Source organism: Callionymus lyra, chromosome 2 (genome assembly GCF_982586985.1).
Source record: "Callionymus lyra chromosome 2, fCalLyr1.hap1.1, whole genome shotgun sequence".
NCBI lineage: Eukaryota > Metazoa > Chordata > Actinopteri > Syngnathiformes > Callionymidae > Callionymus > Callionymus lyra.
In genome coordinates, this window is record NC_141819.1 from 41,629,301 (window position 1) to 41,650,187 (window position 20,887).

At 37.4% G+C, this 20,887-nt stretch overlaps 1 protein-coding gene across 1 annotated transcript in view; it reads left to right on the top strand.

The window, feature by feature from the left end:
• The first annotated feature begins 6,174 nt into the window (after nt 1-6,174).
• prdm5 (PR domain containing 5) overlaps nt 6,175-20,887 on the top strand; it is a 38,178-nt gene continuing 23,465 nt past the window's right edge. The window contains exons 1-12 of the mRNA XM_087785309.1: nt 6,175-6,419; nt 6,880-6,963; nt 7,890-8,012; nt 10,291-10,459; nt 10,530-10,707; nt 11,711-11,803; nt 11,882-12,003; nt 13,832-13,911; nt 16,243-16,327; nt 16,414-16,571; nt 17,396-17,489; nt 19,676-19,836. Of these exons, the coding sequence (XP_087641435.1) occupies nt 6,321-6,419; nt 6,880-6,963; nt 7,890-8,012; nt 10,291-10,459; nt 10,530-10,707; nt 11,711-11,803; nt 11,882-12,003; nt 13,832-13,911; nt 16,243-16,327; nt 16,414-16,571; nt 17,396-17,489; nt 19,676-19,836 (1,446 nt within the window). The 5' untranslated portion in view covers nt 6,175-6,320. The remainder of the gene's footprint in view (nt 6,420-6,879; nt 6,964-7,889; nt 8,013-10,290; nt 10,460-10,529; nt 10,708-11,710; nt 11,804-11,881; nt 12,004-13,831; nt 13,912-16,242; nt 16,328-16,413; nt 16,572-17,395; nt 17,490-19,675; nt 19,837-20,887) is intronic.

Genomic DNA, 20,887 nt, shown 5'->3' on the forward strand with positions numbered 1-20,887 from the left:
ATGTATGTTATATTTACACAGCATTATATATATTAGTTTTTGGCAGCTTAGACTGCAGTGGAATGAGGTCAAAGTGAGGAAATATGTTGAAAATACATTCTATATTTGATTTTATATATAATAAAATAATGTTTTTTATTAAGGTTAATTTTAAAATTGCATGGCATCAGTTTTATTTTCTTCCTTTTATTGATTTTAGGATTTCTTACTTCGACTGCCTCTTACAACAACCAAAGTATTTGATGTGGCCGCTGAGGAAATTTAATAACCCTTCTCTCATCTAACCTGGTACAATTAGGTGCAAAAAATACAATTTTAATTGATTTAAAAAAAAAATAACACAAAATACATGAAAGTAATTCAATAAAACAAATAATAATGAAAAATAAGAACATTTAAGATATAAAATCCTTTGTCTACAGTTCAGGGTGCTGACCATCAGTCAGTGTGTTCCTTCTCTGGATGCTCCTCAGCCTCTGACCAGAAGAAAGAGGGTGAAAGAGTGTGTGTGTGTCTAAACACTGAGCTGAGTGACGGTTTAGGACAGAAATTTTGAAAAAAAAGTGGGACAGAGGCTCTAACAGAATCCAAACAGAGAGAGACAACAAACAGACGGGTGGTCTTTAAGTGTGACTTCAAAAACAGAGGGACACCACTGCGCGTGAAGATCCAGACTGAATGAAGAGCCAGAGGACTGATTCTACTCTCGACAAGCCATATAAAGAACATAAACACATGGGCCTCTGTGGTACTTCCGCTGAGCAAGTTGTGTGAAATTAAATTACAATTGTTGGAAGAGAAATTTTAGAAACTTCAGCAGCTCGAGGGATGTAACGCTTTTGTGGCAGCAATCCAAACCAGTTCACAAAATCATCTTTCCAAACCAACAAAACCATTCCCAGGAAGGGCGGAGAGGACTGGAAGCCCTCGGGCATCACATGTGTCTGTATGTTGAACTCAAACGCGACTTATACCAAGATCCATTTTGGAGTCATTGGATATTACAGATACAGCTTCATTCTCTACGTGTGTGTAATACGAGTGTCTTTGTGCGTTTGTAGACACACATCCAGTGCTGTTGCTCTCCCGGGCTGCCTAAGGGTGGTCCCCTGCACTCTTGAGCTCGTGAAATCACGTCTAAGTGCCTGTAATTTCTCACGCTTCATCAGAACTGTAATTTCCAAAGGCTCCCTCTGAAGACCCTCCTTCAGCCGCGACCCCGGGTCTCCTCGAATAAAAACATTGTTTATCCAGTGACCCTGGAGCGTCGGGAAATGGTTTGCTGGCTATTCAGCGACAGCCTTGAAGCGAGGGACTGCAGGGGTTTGTGAAACATGAAACAAAAGGTGGTCTGGACCCTCAATCTTACAGTATCAGGTTTTGGGAGATTTGAGAAAAATGCACACGTCCATTTGGAAAATCATGTATGGAACCATTTGTGTCTTAGCCAGAGTCAGTTTCTCATCCAGTGAAAATATTTACTTGGAGAAAAAGCAACTGAAAGTATTTTATTTCAATGAAATCTTTTCCCCCGCCACGTCCTAAATGTGGTTTCTGTACTCTCTGGCCCTCTGAGACTCTCCCAGCAGTCTGGCCACGGAATGGCTCGGCTCCAGGGTCGGTGGTTGGTGATCTCTCTCTCTTTTTATTTTTTTTACCAGTTGACAAATAAGTAGGGCTTTTTCTTTTTCTGTAGATTAAACTGTATGGAAGTAACATGTGTATAACAGATAACAGGTTTTAGGAGGAGTTACATGAAACATTCCAAATGTATTAAAAGAAAGTTACTAATACGGTGTATACCTCTGACTAAGGAGCTAACTTTACATTATTTATCAAAAACTGCAAAAGCTGATTGCGCTTTGATTTGAACGTGAGCAAGTTTAAGGAAAATATTGAATAGATTGTATCACCAAAAGTTTAATCAAACTTAATTCAGTCATTCGCTTTTATGCTTTATGTTTTCCGAGTGACATATTTCCTGGCTCCTATACATGTGAACCAGGCGTGTCAAACTCAATCACACAAGGAGCTGAAATCTTTTAAAAGTCTGAGTCACGACAAAAAGTGTATTAACAGGGACTTAAGAATCTGATTTTGAATTCTTTGAAACTCAATTGTTCATTATTTCTGCGTTAGTCCTTCGACAAACACATTCCTTTCCTTCAATATAATTTTGCTTTTGTCATCAAAAACCTCAGTCCCTTATTTTATGTCTGACTGGCCTCGTAAAATCACTTGGCAGGTCACATATGGGCCCCGGGCCATGGGTTTGATGTTTGTGATGTGCACGATGAATCCAAATAAATATTCAGACATAAACCAAAATCGAATCAGTTTTACATTAAAATGTTGATAACATAATAATAATATTATTTTTTAATACAGAATATTAGTGTAAAGTTAATTCATTCCTATGATAATTCCTTTATTGGGGTTCCTAGGGGGCTGGAACCTGTCCCAGCTACTTCGGGAAAGAGGCATGGGATACCTTGAACTGGTCACCAGTCTGTTGCAGGACAAACAGAAACACAAAAACACACACCTACCGATAATCAAGAGTTCTCGATAAACCTCACTATTTCTGTGGACTATTATTTTTTGAAGCCCATGCAAACATACACGTTTTGAAATCTATTTATTAATACTTATAATATATTGTGAGAATACTGTGAGGGTCCTTCAAAATGCTTTTAAAAATGTTAATGATAAAGGACACAAACGTATGAACAGTCTACCTATAAGTAGCAGCTAAAAAGATACCACCATTAATCCTGAAACAAAGTCTGGGAAAAGAGACTTTGTCATCAACCAAAAATATCAGAACCCAATCCTGGCTTTGATGGTCCTTGGCTCTTTCAGGAATAAGACCTAAAGCTCTGCAGAACTACAAAAGAATCTTAGATATTTGAGCAGAGCTGTGCTTCATCTTAAAATGGCCAAATCTGGATTATCCTCTGACATTGTAATGGCTCTCCTGGTTTAGAGGACGACTCCCGTGTCTGCCGCGCAGGTGTCGGAGATCAGAGCCGCTCGGACTGAAAGCTGAGTGAAAGCTAATGGTCTGGAGGTCCTCAGAGAGCACGGAGGAGGAGAAGGGTCATGACATTTCAGTTGTCGAGCCCCGGCAGGCTGAGGCACTGACAGAGAGGTCAGCGAAGGCAGAAATGGACCAAGGAGGACAAGGGTGGGGTCTCTGATACACAAAGACCCTCACAGTCCGGGGATCGGACTTGTCACCCAATAAGTCTGCTTCTAACCCTCAACTATGTCTCTCAGAAGTTCACCAGCAACACAACACCATCGCAGAGAAGAGGTGGGGGGAAGGGAAGTTGAATCTTCACCCTGAAAAAACAAAAAAACAACTGTTTAGGGTACACGTTTGGGTACAACACTTCCCTGAGTCCCGGCCAAACATCAGTCGGTTTAAACCATCGGTCTCAGTTTCAGCAGCCCAGGCAAGAGCCACAAGAAAACAGGAAGCAGTGGCATAAACATCAGGCGTAAACAGAGAACCCCCACGACAAAGCCACCAGGCTGATTAAAGGACGGCCATGTTTAACATAGAGGTGTTCATAAACAGCATCCACACAAACATCCAAACATCTGATCCGATACTCATCTCACAAATGAAGGTGAACCAAATGATGCAACCACCAATACTGCCAAGACTCTCCGCTCAAATATTGTAGGAACATTTCGTAAAGTTTCTTCCATCAAGAGCATTCAGGGGTTTGTTTTTCTGGGAAGCTTCCATACATAAAAATCAAATCCCAGTCGGTAATTGTAGGCTTGTATATATATTTATTTAGTCGGATCAGATGGTCTCATTATCATGTAATAACAAAGCCGGGGTTGTTTTTGGATGTATCACACATCATCACATGTTCACCTCCAAGTGAAGCGAAGAAATATGAAACACAATTTATTCAATAGTGTTTTTTATCCAAAGATTCAAGACTTCTTAAAGACTGTCTTTGATGTCACCCATTTGTAGCTGTTTTTAAGATGATCCAGTGGGGTGTAGTCTTAAGGTAAGGTAAGGTAAGGTAAGTTTAAACTTTATTGATCCCTCAGGAGGTCTCCTTTGGGAAATTGTTTATCTTAGGGGTCAACAAAACTTTTGGTCAAGAGGTTGAATTCGAATGGTACTATTGGTTCATAAAACCATATTTGAATCTATGCTTTATTATTAGGTTATTTGACAAAGACATGTCTCTAGTTCAACACTACAGAAAACTGACCAGAAACTGTTTCCTTCAACTGAGAAAAATCTCTAAACTTAGGAAAATGATGTCACTACACGATCTGGAGCTTGTAATCCATGCATTTGTGTCTTCTTGTTTAGACTATTGTAACTGTTTATTTTCGTGTCTAAACAAGAAGGAGCTGTCTCGCCTGCAGTTGATACAGAACTCTGCCGCAAGAATTCTGACCCGCTCTAGTAGAAGAACTCACATTTCTCCGATCCTTAAAACTCTTCACTGGCTGCCAGTTTCTTTCAGGATCAACTTAAAAAATCTGGTTCTTACTTTCAGATCTATTCATGGTCAGGCTCCTCCTTACATCACTGATCTGATCCAGCCTTACACCCCAGCTCGGGCTCTGAGGTCTGTAGATCAGAATCTACTGATGGTTCCTCTCACACGGTTCAGGACCAGAGGAGAGAAATCCTTCCAGGCTGTTGCTCCTAAGCTTTGGAACGATCTTCCTGTATCTCTGCGCTTGATGGATCTACTGACTCTTTCAAGAAACATCTTAATACATTTTTAGTTGTGCAGTTTCCCTGACATTCTGGGACTCTTGTGTTGTCTTATCTGTCTTGGCCTTTTATAGCATGTATTTTAGCTGTATATTATTTTTGATTGTTAAAGCGCTTGATGACCCTGGTCTAGAAAGACGCTTTACAAATAACATTTACTTTACTTACTTCCTTTACTATGGCAGTTATTACACACTCACTTGTCAATCAAGTTAACCATGGCCCTTATTATGGAAATGAATAAGGACATTTCTAAAGGAAAAAAAAAATCTAAAGGTTCAAGAAAATTCACCAACAATCCGGTAACGTCATCATTATTAGTTTTATTACAAAATATCCTGCAAATGCTTGTCATACTTTACTTGTGTTCGACTTGATTATGGGTTGACTACTCTACGACAATATGCCTAAAATGTAATTCTTGAAAAGTATATATCAATATATTGTTGTTCCTAGTATTGCAATATATCAAATTGTTGCCTCTGGTTCAAGATACACATCATATTGCCAGATTCTTGCCAAGACTACCGTACAGTATCTACCGATAATGAAATTACTATTTAAAGACACAAGTCGGGTTTTAAACCAGGCTGTTGATATGTTTTTACTACAATAAAAGTTTCTTAGATGGATAATACCCATACAATATATTTGTAATTATATTGAATAGAGGTTACTTTAGCTTCAGTACCCATAGTTTCCAGAGACCACAATGCCAAAGTCTTGTAATGATTTTGGTACATGTAAATATTTTCAATTGATGAAATTCTAACTAATCCACATACTAATACTAATAATACATACTAATACATACTAATAAAGGGAGATTTCCAGAATTACAGCCCTTTGTTTGGTTATAAGGATGTGGAAAAGGGGAGAGAAGACCCCCCAGGAAAAATTCAGATACATCCAATCTTAATGGAGATAAAATGTTTGAGATTATATTATATTATTTGAAAATAAGCATTTTGGACTAATGACCTCTCTGTGGGCCGGGGGGCAAAAGACCCCCATGAAAATCAATATAGGTCCAATTATGATTAAATGTAAACAACATGTAATATATTCAAAATTAAAGGAGATTTCCAGAATTGTAATTATAGGGTAACTGAATAGGTGGCAGAAGATCTCCATAAAATACTTCCTATCTTGACTAAAACAGAATTGTTTGAAATTTAGAATGTAGACTGCTGACCTCTCAGTGAGGATTTTAAGTGGAGAAGGCAAAGAAAGGGAGGCAAAAGAGTCACAGTTGAAGTCATCATTTAGTATAATGTTAAATATATATATATTTTTAAATATAACTAGTCCAACATGAGTGCCACACAACATTAAGTTACTCAGCATCCACATCTGGCTCGAAAGGTAATCGCTTCTGGTTACAAACTTTGGACCAATCAGCTCGCAGCTCGTCCTTCCTGCTGCAGGAGCAGCAGAAGTTCAACCTGGACCTCTTCACGAAGACAAACTGCTTCCAAAATCTCAACTGACCATGAAAACACACCGCTGACACGTCTGACATTCCTCCTGTTGTCAGCGAAGGGAACCTCGTCCAGCCATGACAATGCTGGGTATGTACGTGCCAGACAGATTCTCCCTCAAATCCTCCAAAGTCCAGGATGGAATCGGGCTTTACACGGCGAGGCGAGTGAAAAAGGTTCGTGTTTTACGACTTTACGAGCGAGTCAAACGTTGCATCCGAACAACGGTTGGGCTTTTCTGTGAGTTTGTGGGAGTTGTGTCTGAGTTCGAGGGGTTTTAGCTCCATGTAGCCGCTGTCATGGACGAGCTGTGACGTGAAGTGCCACGTAGCTACAGTTGCTGCTGCACAAGAACTCCAACAATGACTGGAAAAAATAAACAACTTGAAGGTAAAAGTTTTCATAGGCGTCCTCTGTCTGGAACGACAACGAGGAGGACTTGTGTGGACACGTTTAGGGGGAACAGAAGAGTTGTATTGTAGTAGTAAAACAGAGTGGAAGTGAACGCATCATGAAGGCATCATGGCCACGCCCCCTGGATCTGAGCCCCCCTTGAACATGCTCTGTAGTCCCTCATGGAACCATCCTCGACCCTATAATCACTCACATGTGACCACATTTGTTTTGGTGTCTCAGGGGGAGAAGTTTGGTCCGTTTGCCGGTGAGAAAAAGTTGCCAGGTGAGCTGGATGAAAGCTGTGACACCAGACTGATGTGGGAGGTAAACACACACACACACACACACTCACACACACTCTCACACACACTCACTCATGCATTATATTCTTCAATATTTATCATTTGTGGATGGCTATTGGTTTTTATATATTTATTAAATAACATCAATATAAGATGAAATACTACAGATACTGCAATGGCCAAATAATATATATTTCATTTTACATTTAATGATATATAAATTATGCAATGTTTTTTTTACTTAAAAAGCTTTAAATAAAATCTATTTAAAAAAAACAAAGTACATACAATCAAATTAAGATTAAAACTTATTTTACAATGTCCCTTTATTAATTTATCAGTTTTCCATCCTGTTTTTCTTTCCTTTTCTTTTCCTTTTTAGTCTTTCCTTCCCTCCCTATTATACATTTTTACTATCATTTAAGCAAGTAATTGCCTTTCTTGCTAGTATAAAGTATTCATAAATAATACTAATAAAGTATATAATAATAATAATAATAATAATTCACATGTATCAAATTATTTATTTATATATATTTGTGTATATATGTATATTTTTATTATTTTGCATTAACTTCTGAATAGGATGAAATAAAAAAAAAAAAAAAATTGGTTTGATTTTTGGACAAATTGGGTATTTTCTTGATAAAAACGACTAAAATATAGAATGCATATTTATATTGACATCAAACATGAATCATGTAATTTAAAATTTTAAATGGAAAAAAAATTGAAAGTTTTCTTTTAATACTTGTTATGTTATCTCAGGGTCAAGGCCCGAAAACAAATGTGTTTGAGGTATCCTCCGGGTCATCTTGACCCATAGGTTACACAAAGGTTAAACATTTTAGCTCACAAAAGGCACAAATTTCATAAAATTGGTTAATTTTGCCATATATCATATATCTGATCTTCCAGATGAGAATATAATGAAAGGTTTGTTCAAAGGTGCGTGGCAGTAAAGGAGACGTGCTGTATATACTGGATGCAAGTAACCCCCGTTATGCCAACTGGCTCCGGTTTGTTCATCAAGCACCTTCGCAAGAGCAGAAGAACTTGGCTGCTATTCAGGTACATGTCAGAGAAAAATGAATTGCTTACTTGGTTGACAGTGATACATTTCAACTCAACTTTTCTAATTCATTAAAAGATGGAGCTGATTTCCACAAGTTTTAAAAGAAAAGTTTTGCACAAGACGCGTGATTTACATTTATTGAACCAGGTCTTTGAGTTTACATTTTGATATTAAAGTCTTTTATTGCCTCAACCATCTCAGATTTTCTTAAAGTGAATCACAGCTCTGTTCATTGATGTCTCAAAGTTTATGTTTGATTTAGTTAATGTTTTTGATTTTTGATATTTTGGAATATAGACAAATAATGCACCTACATGTTGGATTGGACACTTTTTAAATGAATACAAATTTTAAGACCGACATGAACACAATAGAGCTTTCTCATATAACTGCTTCAATGATATCAGTGTCAATGTTGAAATTTGATTATATTTATTTAAATGTTGTTTTTTAAGCATTGAATTATTTCTTTTTTTCGAATATTTGATTTTTTTAATTCATTTATTCAAAAACTAAAACTAAATTAAATGTAATAAATGTATTCAATAAAATAAATCCAGCCCTTTAATATAGAAATGATTTATTTAAATTTTCAAAAAATTTCAGCCGATAAATATTGTAATGGCTATGATATACTTCCATAGATTTTGCCTGAAAACAAAAAAAAAAGTATGAATTTCAGACATCAACTTACACTTGTATAGAGGCAGCAGGAAACGCAAGAAACATTTAAATATTGTTGTGTTCCTCTGTGCATCTAGATCATAGTCAAGTTTAGGTCTTCAAAGTCTATAAAAGCAAAAACTGTGTATTTGTATGGTCATTGAAGTGTATCTAGCCTTAAATGTTAATTAGAAATTCTTGAAAAATCTGACCGTCTAAACTTCTGAACTGCCGTATTAAGTTGAGCAGATCTCCTCTGACAGAAGACATCATTCTTTGAGCATTAATTTAAGTGCATCTATCAATTCATCGTCGATCATCCAGAGGTCAGACGCGGCAGCCGAGAGATTGGAATGTGATCCCAGTGCTGCTAGAATCTTTTTCCTCAGCTGGAGCTATATCAAAAAAGTTTCTACGTAGCCATATGTAACGTCCTAAATATACAGTGAACATACTGGAGGAGGTTATTATGTTGTCAACAGCTACTGAGTGTCATAAAATCATTTTCCAAAAGAGCTGCAGAAAAGGGGGATTTGCACACGTCTAAGTTAATATCTCTGTTTCTGGAAAATGTCTTCTGTCACAACAGAGTATTAACAAAAGCAGTCAAACTTGAAAAAGAGATTCTAACACAGCTACCGGCTGCAGGACTGACCAAAGTGACCAAGTTCTGCGTCATTTCAACACTGACATTTATTGGCGTGCTTTGCCCTTTCTTATCATTATTTATGTACTTTTGGAATCACATACTTAAAGAATAATGACATGTTAATGATATCGGCCTGACCTGGAGGGACTTGAGGAGGTCAACGACAACATTTCAGGGTTTTGATCTCCTGACATTTACCCTCCATCAGACGTCTGCTGTGTCGCCATGATTGCTTCATTTTAGACATGGCTCTGCGATAGATGGCTGGAACATGGTTTATCTCCAGCAAGAAAACTAAATATCTTTGGTTGTAATTTGATATCTGTTCAGGGCAAAAGGTCTAGAAAGATCGCTCACAAAACAACAGCTTGAAATGACTTCAAATCTTTGTTGTAGTCAACTTAAAAACTTAATATTGTTTCAGAGCAGTGGTCAAGCTCAATCAAAGGCCTCCATTTTTGTCACAGGCCAAGCAGATGTTATATTTACTATACTGTAAAAGTAGGGAGAATAATGCTGATCGGAAAACTATCTTTACATTGTCATTATCAAATGATTTATCTACAGTTTATATTTGAAGTCAGTGTATAATTTCTGTTATCCATAATTCTCATGGTGCCAAAAAAACAGTCAACCCCCAAGTATCGTTCTACTCACAGCTGATTGGTCACCACAATACTTAATTTGAATTCTACATCTATGTTGCTTTATCAAAATTGAGCTACGGCTGTGATTGGTTGGCTGGAAGACAATGCATTGGGGCAGCTGTTCACCGTTACTGAGAGAGATGGTTATAAGCAATTTTTGTTTAATGTTGGGATATTAAGAGCTGGCCCCGCAATAAACAGACATTGTTAGGTGGGCCACATAACACGACTTGACGGACCTTATTGGGTCCCCGGGGCCTTGATTTTGTGTTTTAGACTAACAGGCTGTATGTGTGTAATGTTGGCCATCTCCAGGATGGAGAGAACATCTTCTACCTGGCCGTAGACGACATAGAGACCGACACCGAGCTCCTCATCGGCTACCTAGACAGCGACATGGAGGAAGAGGAGGAAGAGGAAGAAGAAGAGGACATAAATGACGATGATGAGATCAGCAGAGATGCCAAGCACCTTGTTGAAATGGGTATTTTCCTTCATCTGTGCTTTAAAAATGAAGGAAAATATTTGAACCAATATTTTGTGTTTGTTGTCAGAACTAGTGATCAAGAAGGAAGACCACCCTTGTCTTCTGTGCGAGAGCAGCTTCCCCAGTGAGGAGATTCTCGCCGCCCACCTCCAAAGTCTTCACCAGAGACCGAGCACCGAGGAGAAGGAGTTCAAATGCAGGAACTGTGGCAAAAGGTTTCCTGTCAAACAAGCTCTGCAACGCCAGTAGGTGTATTTTATGTTACTCATCCTCTTAAACTTGGTCGACCTATTTTTACCTCCGACAGGTCCAGAATAGATGCCTGGTTCGCTGGACCGCCCAGATTTTGACGTGTGGTCACCCTGATTGTATGACGTTCTGAAACTGACATCCGTTTTCCATCCTCACTACAACATCTGTCATTGTGAAGCAAACACACAGACACTAAAAGTTATAACACTCAGCCACATTTGTTGATATAATTGACACCTAATTGTTGATATAATTGATACCTTCTCACTACACCTGCTGCCTCCCAAGAACAGATTTATGGATTTATAAGAACAAATTTATGGATGGCAATTGTACAAGTGGTTCAGTGGTTCATAAGTAATCAATTGTCCTACCAAGAAGATATATAATGGATAATTCTTGAACAATAATGGAATCAAACATAAGAATTACGCCTAATACAATGCAATTTCCTGGTGCGAATGATGAACTGAACACAACAATCGAAAAGTTTTGTCAATTGACCCAAGTATTTTTGCTTTTTGCCTTGAGTGTCCAGAAAGGCACCGTCAAACAAAATGTATTATTATCATTATTTTAAATTGCTTACTGTTGCAGGCTGTATTGATAAATGGATTTATATATTTTTTTTGTGCGTGTTAAAACTGTTAACAGCAACATAGTATTGTAGACAAAGCCAAGAAGGAATTTAATAAGTGAACATGTGGCTGTAATGAATATAAACATTGAACACATTTATGCTAAGCTAAGCTAAGCTAAGCTAAATAGCATCTAAGAAGTGATGATTTCTACAGTGACCTATTATTTTCTTTACTCTCTCTGCTAAAGTTATAGTCTGTTATAGTTTTGTTGCAATGATCATAGGAACGCAATAAACATGCGTCTGTATAACTACAAACAATGAATACAGTACTTGTATGCTAAGCTAAGCTAAACTAAGTTAAATAGCTTTTGAGAATAGGCGTTTTTCTAATCGTTTTGTTTTGAATTTCTCAGTGTCCTGCATTGTTCAGAGTCTCTCGATCCCTTCAATGATTCAAAAGCTCACCAGTGTTCACTTTGTCACAACACCTTCAGCTCAGAATCCAGGTAATCTCACGTCCCAGGAGAACATCGTTCATTCAGAAAATGAGCTGACTTTTACGATCTGTTTGTTTGTATGTACAGTTTTGAGCAGCATAAAGAAGCATGTAAGGGAGACGCCAGGTTTGTTTGCAAAGCGGAGAGCTGCGGAAAAAGATTCAAGAGCAAGGATGCCCTGAAGAAACATAAAGGAAACGTTCATTCAGGTTAGAACTTTCTTTGCTAACACTTGGAACACATATTAAATCTTAATTATCTTCTTATACACATGTATATCAACAGCCAATTTACCAGTTAATAACCATTTTAAAGTTCTTACTCAAACCTTGTTGTTACTATTATCCCATCCCTAACAGCATTATAATAAGGAATTCAGTTTTAATTTTCTGGAAATAAAGAAGTGTCTGTGTCTGGACTAAACCTGTTTTTTTCCTTTTTATTATTCGTCCTCACTGGCCAAAAACAGGCATACGCTCCCTTATTAAACAATAATAGACTCTCTTTCTTCGTCTCGTTCCAAGGAAGGTTTTAATCTTAATTAGAAAAAAATGTTCTCCAACGTTTTTTGGCCTTCTTTTAGCATCTAGCAGCTTCCTTGTCTTTATTTGGAAAATGACACTTGCACTCTTTAAAAGGACAATACAAATTTAAACAAATGTATTTAAAACAAAATTACATAGCATTTGCATTTTCCATTTCACGTTTTGATATTTCAGCTAGTAAGGGTTACTTAGAAGCAAATAATCATCAAAGTTAATCTCTAATCACTTCTTTATTTCCTGTTAATAATCAGTAACTAAGATGTTGTTCAGAATGAACTCCTAATTATCATGATATTAGGGTTAGAATAAATTCACAATGAACAAGGTGCGAGTTAGTACTTCAAATGGTTAATAAGTGACTCATTTGCTGTTGATACACATATGAATAAGTAGATGATTAATTGATAAACAGGTTAGTTAGATGAGTTTTCACAAATTTTCTGCTCACCCTCATGTCAACCAAGGGGTTGGGAAGTACTCTGTCTTTTTGGAGTTGCAGGCAGAAATGTATGTCCATATGACTCGAATACGTCTTGATTTTGTAATATTGCGACCAGAGCTCACTTTTATCTGTCCAAAAGTACACATGCAAAAACAAACAGACACCTTCATCACTGTAGACAAGAGAAGTTGTTGGTAAAAATATTCTTGGTAGGATAAAAACATGAAAACAAGGAACATTTTTCGCGAGCTCCCAGTGTCTACTGTCCACACTGGAGGTAGAGATGGTGGTATTTGGATGTTCTTTGGTGTCTTTTTGGACGAAGAAGAATCATCCTCGACTGGACCGTCATATGGACATGCATTTCTGCCTGTAAATCCAAAAAGACACGGATTACTCTGAAAATAATCTCAACCCTTGGTTTTCATGATCTGTTCGCTGTTCTTAAGTGTTGCCATTTCTTTTTTCACTCCCATCCTCTCGTCGCCATCCTTTATTAGCCTGGCTCCATCAAAATTGGAAAATGGCTTCCGTCTCTGCTAGCTGGATGTTTCCTTGTTTCCCGGCTTGTCATCGTCTAACAAAGTTAATTGTGCATCGGCAGCATCGACGGCACTTGACCTTGATCAGTTAACCCTCTGTAATGCCGAGATACGTCTCTAATTACACGGCTACATAATTGCTGACCTCAGTGTTCTGGGGGTTCTCACTCTTTCAGCTAAATTGCCCTCCAGAGCTATTTATGACAGGAAGTAGGGCAGCGAAGATCTGTGCTGCATTACGTCTGAATCCACTATCAACCCAAGATTAAGACTTATAGTCTGATTGAGATGAGATCCAGGGGTGTTTTTCAATGTGGTCAGGATGAGGCACGCGTGCATGTGGTCGGGGGGTTAGAGGAAAGTGGATCAGACTCGACAGATGTGGGTCATGTGATTTAGAGGGGGATAAGTGCCAGAGAACATGGAGTCTTGAGGGGGATCAGGGGGTCTACGTGTTGACTGTAATGTCTTGAACGCCACATTCATAATTTTATCTTTGTTTGTTTAGGGAGCGCCAGACGGAAGCTCACGTGCAACATCTGCAACAGAAAATGCTCGTCCTCTCTGAACCTACAAGAGCATCGAAAGGTGGGGGACCCAGATGACCAGAACATGATATTTAGTCGAGAATCGGATGTAATTATCTCCTCCTGTCCCGCCCGGCGTTGATATTCTAACCTTTCACATACATCAGCCTCCTGAGCTCACTCAGTTATTCCTCCCTACGCAAGGATGATTTATTCTGGAGGACACAGGGAGCTGAGGCTAGCGTCATTTTTCACTACCACTTCCCGCAGGACCTGGGAAATTTAAGAGGGTCTGTTGGCAGACGTAACCTTGCTGCTGAGAGCGCTTCTTGATGCTGAATGATATGAGGTCTTTGAGCGTTTGTTTAAGTAATGCTTTTCTTGTCGAAACTCTCAGCATGCCAGGAAAGTTCAGGATTTTTAGAATGCCTATCCCATAATACCTATATTAATTCACCCTCCCTTGGGCTGTCAGACAAGATGCATACCAAAATATCTGCTCTTAGGAGCGTTTTTAAACTGTATTAAGCACCGACTGAATCTCAAATAAGATGAGTACCTGACCCTGGTTGTTTCTAGTAAATTTTACAAAAGTACATATGAACCATAATCAGCCTTTGTTGCATCTGGGAGCCAACATGAAAACCCCATTGCATTGATGGTAATTGTGAAAGTACTACTTAGCTCTTTACACAAAAAAATACTTTTGTGTTAGTTTAATCAGCACTGAAATACTAAACTTTAAGCAAGTTTTTAATATATATATAAGCAATCTCTCATTAGACCTAATAGTGAGATACATTCACCTGACACGTCCAGAAAAGTTATTTACTCAAAAACGAGTTTTTTTTGGAAAAAAAATAAAAAAAAATAATTTAGTTTTTTCGTAATATAATTTAAGATAATAATAATATCATTCAACATTTCCAACTACAGTTATTAGCAATACTACTGGTTGATTTGTGTCAGAAATGTGATGCAAATAACAACAAAATTACTTTCATTATTGGGTTTTCAAGACATATACTGTATTGTGCAAACAACCAACAGGGATTAAATGTTTAGTTGGCCGCTGGTGTGACTTTGATTAACTTGGTTAACTCTTGATTCTTGTCGATTAAGCCATGTTACGGTCTAATAACTGACGTAGGATGTGAACTCCTTTCTGTTCATTATGTGAAAGATTACCAGCAGACAGCAGCTCCTCTCAATTTCCATATTTTAATTCCAAATATCAATTTTCTTTTTTCATTTTCTTAAAAAAAACACAACACAACAAGCCACTTAAGTCAGGATAGGGCACCGAAGAGCTGTATGTTTTGTCTTTAACAAAAAGTGTGTGATTAAAATTTTTGTTTTTTATTTTTTAATTAATAAATCCTTCCCATTAATTTACTTCAGCGTTAGTTTGACTATTTTTGGAAGTTGCTGTACATTTGTTGAATCCATCTGTTACTTAGCTTGGCCAATGTAATGACATCTTTTCAAGTCCCAATGCCAACTCGAACACTTCGAATCTACTCTCGAGCCAACCATCCAGCGGGCCACGTAAAATCGCCTGGCATTTGACGAATATGACTTAAGTTGTAAAAAACCTCACAGACAGTAGTTCATATTTTTGTTTTTATTGTTGCCGTTTGTGTTATAATTGTTAATTATGTGAGTATTTTATTGACATAATACTTGTAAATATGTATCAAAGTATTTTTTTTTGTAGAATCTCATTGATAAATAGTTAAATCAATATTTTATTTTTAACATTTGTTAGATTATATCAACCAATTCATTTCTAACAGTTAAGGCTGCAATTTAAACTAACCAGATGTAAGATTTAAACATTGCGTTAATCAAATGATTAAACTGTTCAATCCTACCTTAAACAATTTGACATTTGATAAAGTACCAAACTAGTCACAACAGAGATTATCTCATCATTTAACCCACTCCAACTTTCTGAGTGTCCGGTTTCAGATCTGGAGGGTGTTTTAAAAATAGAAGTGTGTAACAATACAGCGACATTTTGTGTGTGTCTGTACGGCACTTCTTTCTTTCTGTAATGATGAAACTTTCCTGTCAAAAACTATCTGACGTCTTCGTAGATGAGTCTTAAGACGGAAGGATAAAAAAGTAGTTCAACTTTTCTTAGTGACAAAGCAGCTTAAACTCTCCTTATTATCTGTAGGAAGACGCAGCTCTTGCATGAGCAGCGAGGAGAGTTTTACATTAGCACGTGCTATTGTAGCTGCTCACGAGGGAGATATTCAATAGGCAATTATTGCAGTCTGGGAAGAATTGAGTCGTTCTATCACTTTAATTGCTTCTCTGAATCCAAATGAACTTCTGTTGATCATCACGGTCAAGTTTCACGTTAACATTGTACGTTTCTTGGCAGATACATGAAATATTCGACTGCCATGCTTGCGACAAGAAGTTCATCTCCACCAATCAGCTCAAACGCCACATGATCACACACTCAGGTTCGACAAATGGATTTGTTAACTTCAGATTCCCTTGATGGAGTTCCTCAGATGCTACCGTGCTTTTCTCTCTTTTCATTGTCCAGAGAAGCGACCGTATACCTGCGAGGTCTGCAACCGTTCGTTCAAACGTCTGGACCAGGTGACGGCTCACAAGATCATCCACAGCGAGGACAAACCGTACAAGTGCAAGCTGTGCGGCAAAGAGTTTGCTCATCGCAACGTCTACAAGAATCACAAGAAGGTGAGGATATGAGATTATACCTTTACTTTTTTTTAACACCTTTGGCAACCATAATTTTTAAGGGGTGTTAAACTCAATAACACAATGGGCCAAAATCCTTTAGCAGCAGACATCGATATTCATGGATCCTCATTATATACTTTAATCAACTCAACCGGATATGACTAGAGGCAGTAGTCTGAAAGAACAGAAATTATACAAATTATTTTTTCTTTCTGCGTGGATCGTTATCAAATGCTTCATGGATTGGTACTGGTTTTAGTGACCACTGATGTACATGACTTCCAGTCTTTGTACAGCCAGAGTCGTTTTAACGTTACCACAGCTCTAATAATCTTAAGACACAATTATCATGTAAAATGTAAAACTTTCGTCATTCTCCTGAATGTACTGTATATGTAAGCAACATGTTTATTGATCTAACAAGACTGGTTTAAGAGTTAATGATCCAGTAGCCCAACACAAGTTAATAGACTGAAGCCTCTGTTAATTGTGGATAACTCAACATGTCTTCAATCAGGGTTGGTGGCTGTAATCTGTGAGGTCTCTGGTTGCTCCACTCTTGAGGGTCCTCTTGTTTACTTTGGGGATTGAGGTGTCACTCAGACAGATAGATTGGAGGCAGAGGGGAGGGGAAGGCTGGGGGGGTTGCAGAAAAACAGAAGCACTTTGAACCCAAAGCCCCTTGAGCTGCTTGTCTTCATCAAGTCAACAAACTAAATCGGCGATGGAGCCTCCTGCCTGATCCGTCACGTTGCTTAAGAAGCTTCATTTAAGTCCACTGCTGGCATCCTCTATTAACACTCGGCCTCTCCTCTCGCCAGACGCACTCGGAGGAACGACCCTTCCAGTGTGATGAGTGCAAGGCTCTGTTCAGAACGCCCTTCTCTCTACAGCGCCACCTACTCATTCACAACAGTAAGTACTTGTACACTACACATCAGGGGTCCTCAACCTTTTTTGTACCTCCGACCGTTTTGATGTCAGCATTATTTTCATGGGCTGACCTTCAGATAAAAACAAATACATGGCAGGAATGGTCAATGAATAAACGTTAAGTGCATTAAAATACTATTTAGTATTTAGTACTAGTATTTTTTACAGGCAGTTTCAGTAAACTTGACTTGTCAAGAGTTGCATGATGATGATATTTTTGGGTAAATCTGGTATTTAAAAAAAATTAAAAACTTCAACTAATCAAGTAAGTACTAATCAACAAAACAGAAATAATTTATTTTCGCTTTCGGTCCCGACTTGTATCAAAGGCCTTGTTGAACCCTCTAATGACACGAACATTTGTAATAGGTTCTTTGGTTCATCATTCAAATGATTAAAATGTTAAAACCAAAAAAGTAAATCCTTGTGCAAGAAATGAAATTTAAGGTCATCATAATGTAAATTCTTTATTATCATCCACATTATTTTTAAATCTTATTTTTTTTATTTTCATTTTCTTATGTAAAAGAAAACAAAAATAACGCTTGCAAAACTCACACACTACAGATGACTGATACAACTGGGGAAATTAATTAAATAATAATTATTGTTTCATTTTTATTATATATTTATTTTATTTTCTTATATCAAACAAAATCAGCAAGAAACACTAGAATAATATACTTTACTGAGGAGACCAGACATAATAATAACATAAATAAACATGAATTCTACAAAAAACTATCTCTAAATAAAAATTCACAGAGACAGACAAACAACTCAAAAACCAAACACAGATTAGTACAATACAATGCATTTTAAAATTATTTTTCCCATCAGTTAATAGATGAGCCTTTCTAATGAAATGAAAACACATTTCTGTCACACTTCAAATTATCTGAATATTTCCAAATGTACACAGTTCATCTGTTTTACTGCAGTCTTAATAACAACCTAGTTCACTTGTCCCTTGTTATTTTAGCCGGACAGCAAGTCTCTCCCAGATAGCTGAGCCACACTCAGGATGTGACTCTCGTCCCTGATTTAAGAAAGATAACAAAGAGATAATAAAGCTACAGGCATTTCCTGCTACTGTCTCAGGAGAGGCAATATAATATCAGGGCTTGTATTGTGTGTCATCCTCAGGACTTCATGAGACAAGAGTGGATGTTGTTTACCACCACGTGAGGTTTTGTTATTTATTTATTATCTCACACCATTATATAAAATAAACAAGTAGACCTTATGAAGTAAAACCTTATTATCTATTGCTATTTTAAAATATTACATGTGGCGCCAATTATATGGATCTTGTTATTTAGTTATCTATGCAATTCCTTGAATCGTTATCTTACGCTGAGTCCCTTATCAGACCGTCCCAGCTACTTGGGGCATGTGACAACCTAAACCAGTAGCCAGCCTGTTGCAGGGCACTGGGAGACACTAAACCATTCGCACTCACACCAAACAATTTAGGGCAGAAGTGTAAACTCGGTTACACAAAGGGCCAAAACCTTTATACAGTCGAGCGGGCACAACAAAATGTACTATTTTTTATTTCAAACTAAAGTCCTCAATGTCCTTCAACACTTCTATTTATTTATGGCTCCCACCTGTTTTCAGAATTGTCCTGCTGAACATTTTCAATGTTGTGTCTGAAAGACAAATAAATCAGAGGAACACATTGTTTTATAAAAGCAGGATCCAGACAAGAATAATTCTTGAGGTTTTTTTTTTTATAACAGATGCTTTAAAGTCCCATTTCTCTCTTTTGAGTCCTGCGTAATCTGCTGTTTCCCTTCTTTTCATGAAGATGAGTAATAACGGGACATTTTTTTGCACTTTGACTGAACTATTTGATGTTCAGATGAAACATATGGCAAAAACGTTTGTGCAACTCTTCCCCCTGGGATGGGTTCTACCACAGATGCATAATAAAAGACAACTTGTGTTGAGGGCTAGGAAAAAAAACATTACCAGACGGCTCTGAAGACCATTGTTTGGGTTCGTCTAGTGCAATGAAACACCACTCTTTGTAGTTATGTGCCCAAACAATTGCCTCGGAGAAAGTGGGTCCCCTCTTGCTGTGCGTGATGACTGTGCGTTTAGAGACACAATAAGCAGCTGGAGCTCCGACAAATGTTCATACACCAATATCCTTGCAACAGGTGAGAGGACATTCAAGTGTGACCAGTGCGATTCCACCTTCAAGAGGAAGGACACACTCAACGTCCACATCCAGGTGGTGCACGACGGACACAAAAAGTACAAGTGCGACTTGTGTGAGAAGGCCTTTGTCACACCTTCAGTCCTCAAGAGCCACAAGAAGGTAAATGAATGGCCCTTGAGCCAGATGGCCTCAATCTTAGACAGTGATTTCAGATGGTTATTTCCACAGTTCAACTGAATTGGTCTCTACTTTTTTTTTAGCTTTATAGACCAACTGCTTGGAAAATTGCTTTGACTGAAAAGAACAGAAAAACATTGTCTTAGATGGGTGTGAGACTAAGACACTGTTTTAAATTCTAAAAATGATTTAATGGTATGTCTAACTTTAGCAGTTAAACCACATCATCAGAGTTTGATGACTCTTAGGGTGAGATGTGAGGATTTTATTCCTTCCTGATGGGATTTTGACACTGCTTTCATTTTCCTATTGTTGTATTGTATCCCTACTTTGTGAATTAAACATTTCAGCGGTTGGATATTTTCAACTCAATAACTCTGCTGTGCTTCGGTAATAATAACAGTTTTACAATTATAGTGGAGTTAACTAAATATATATACACTATATAGTACACTTTAAAAGTAAAAATAATGGATCATGTATTTTACTATAACTGGTGTTTATTTGTAGACGTAATGCCCAGAGTGGAAACCTTTATGTAGGCCATTTTTAAATACCTTAACTGGGCTCAAAATGAAATTAATACTAATATAAAGTTTACTGAAAACTAGCAAGTCAATATCATGACAAGCAGGTTATAGGTTCTAAAATGTAAACAATTTAGTTGAAAACTACCAGAAGCTGAAACATTTTAAGCACACAATTAAGAAATTAAATGTATGTTAATGCTTTAATGATAAAATAATATTTTGATTTCATTCTAAAACATTTTTTTTAAACAATATAAGTACCAGACTAGACTATTTAAAAGCGAAAAATGGTTCCCACGATGCTGAAAGTTGAAGAAGTCAAGCCTGTCATGAAACCCGAAACCATCTGAACCACATTGCGAGGAGTGACTGAATACAAAGAGATGCAACAAAAAAAACAAAAAAAAAACAAGTTTTTTATTTTAAACGTGAAATACGGTCTAAGACTAAAGGTGTCGAGCTGGAAAAACGTACTAATCAGAATCTTATGAAGAAGAGAAATG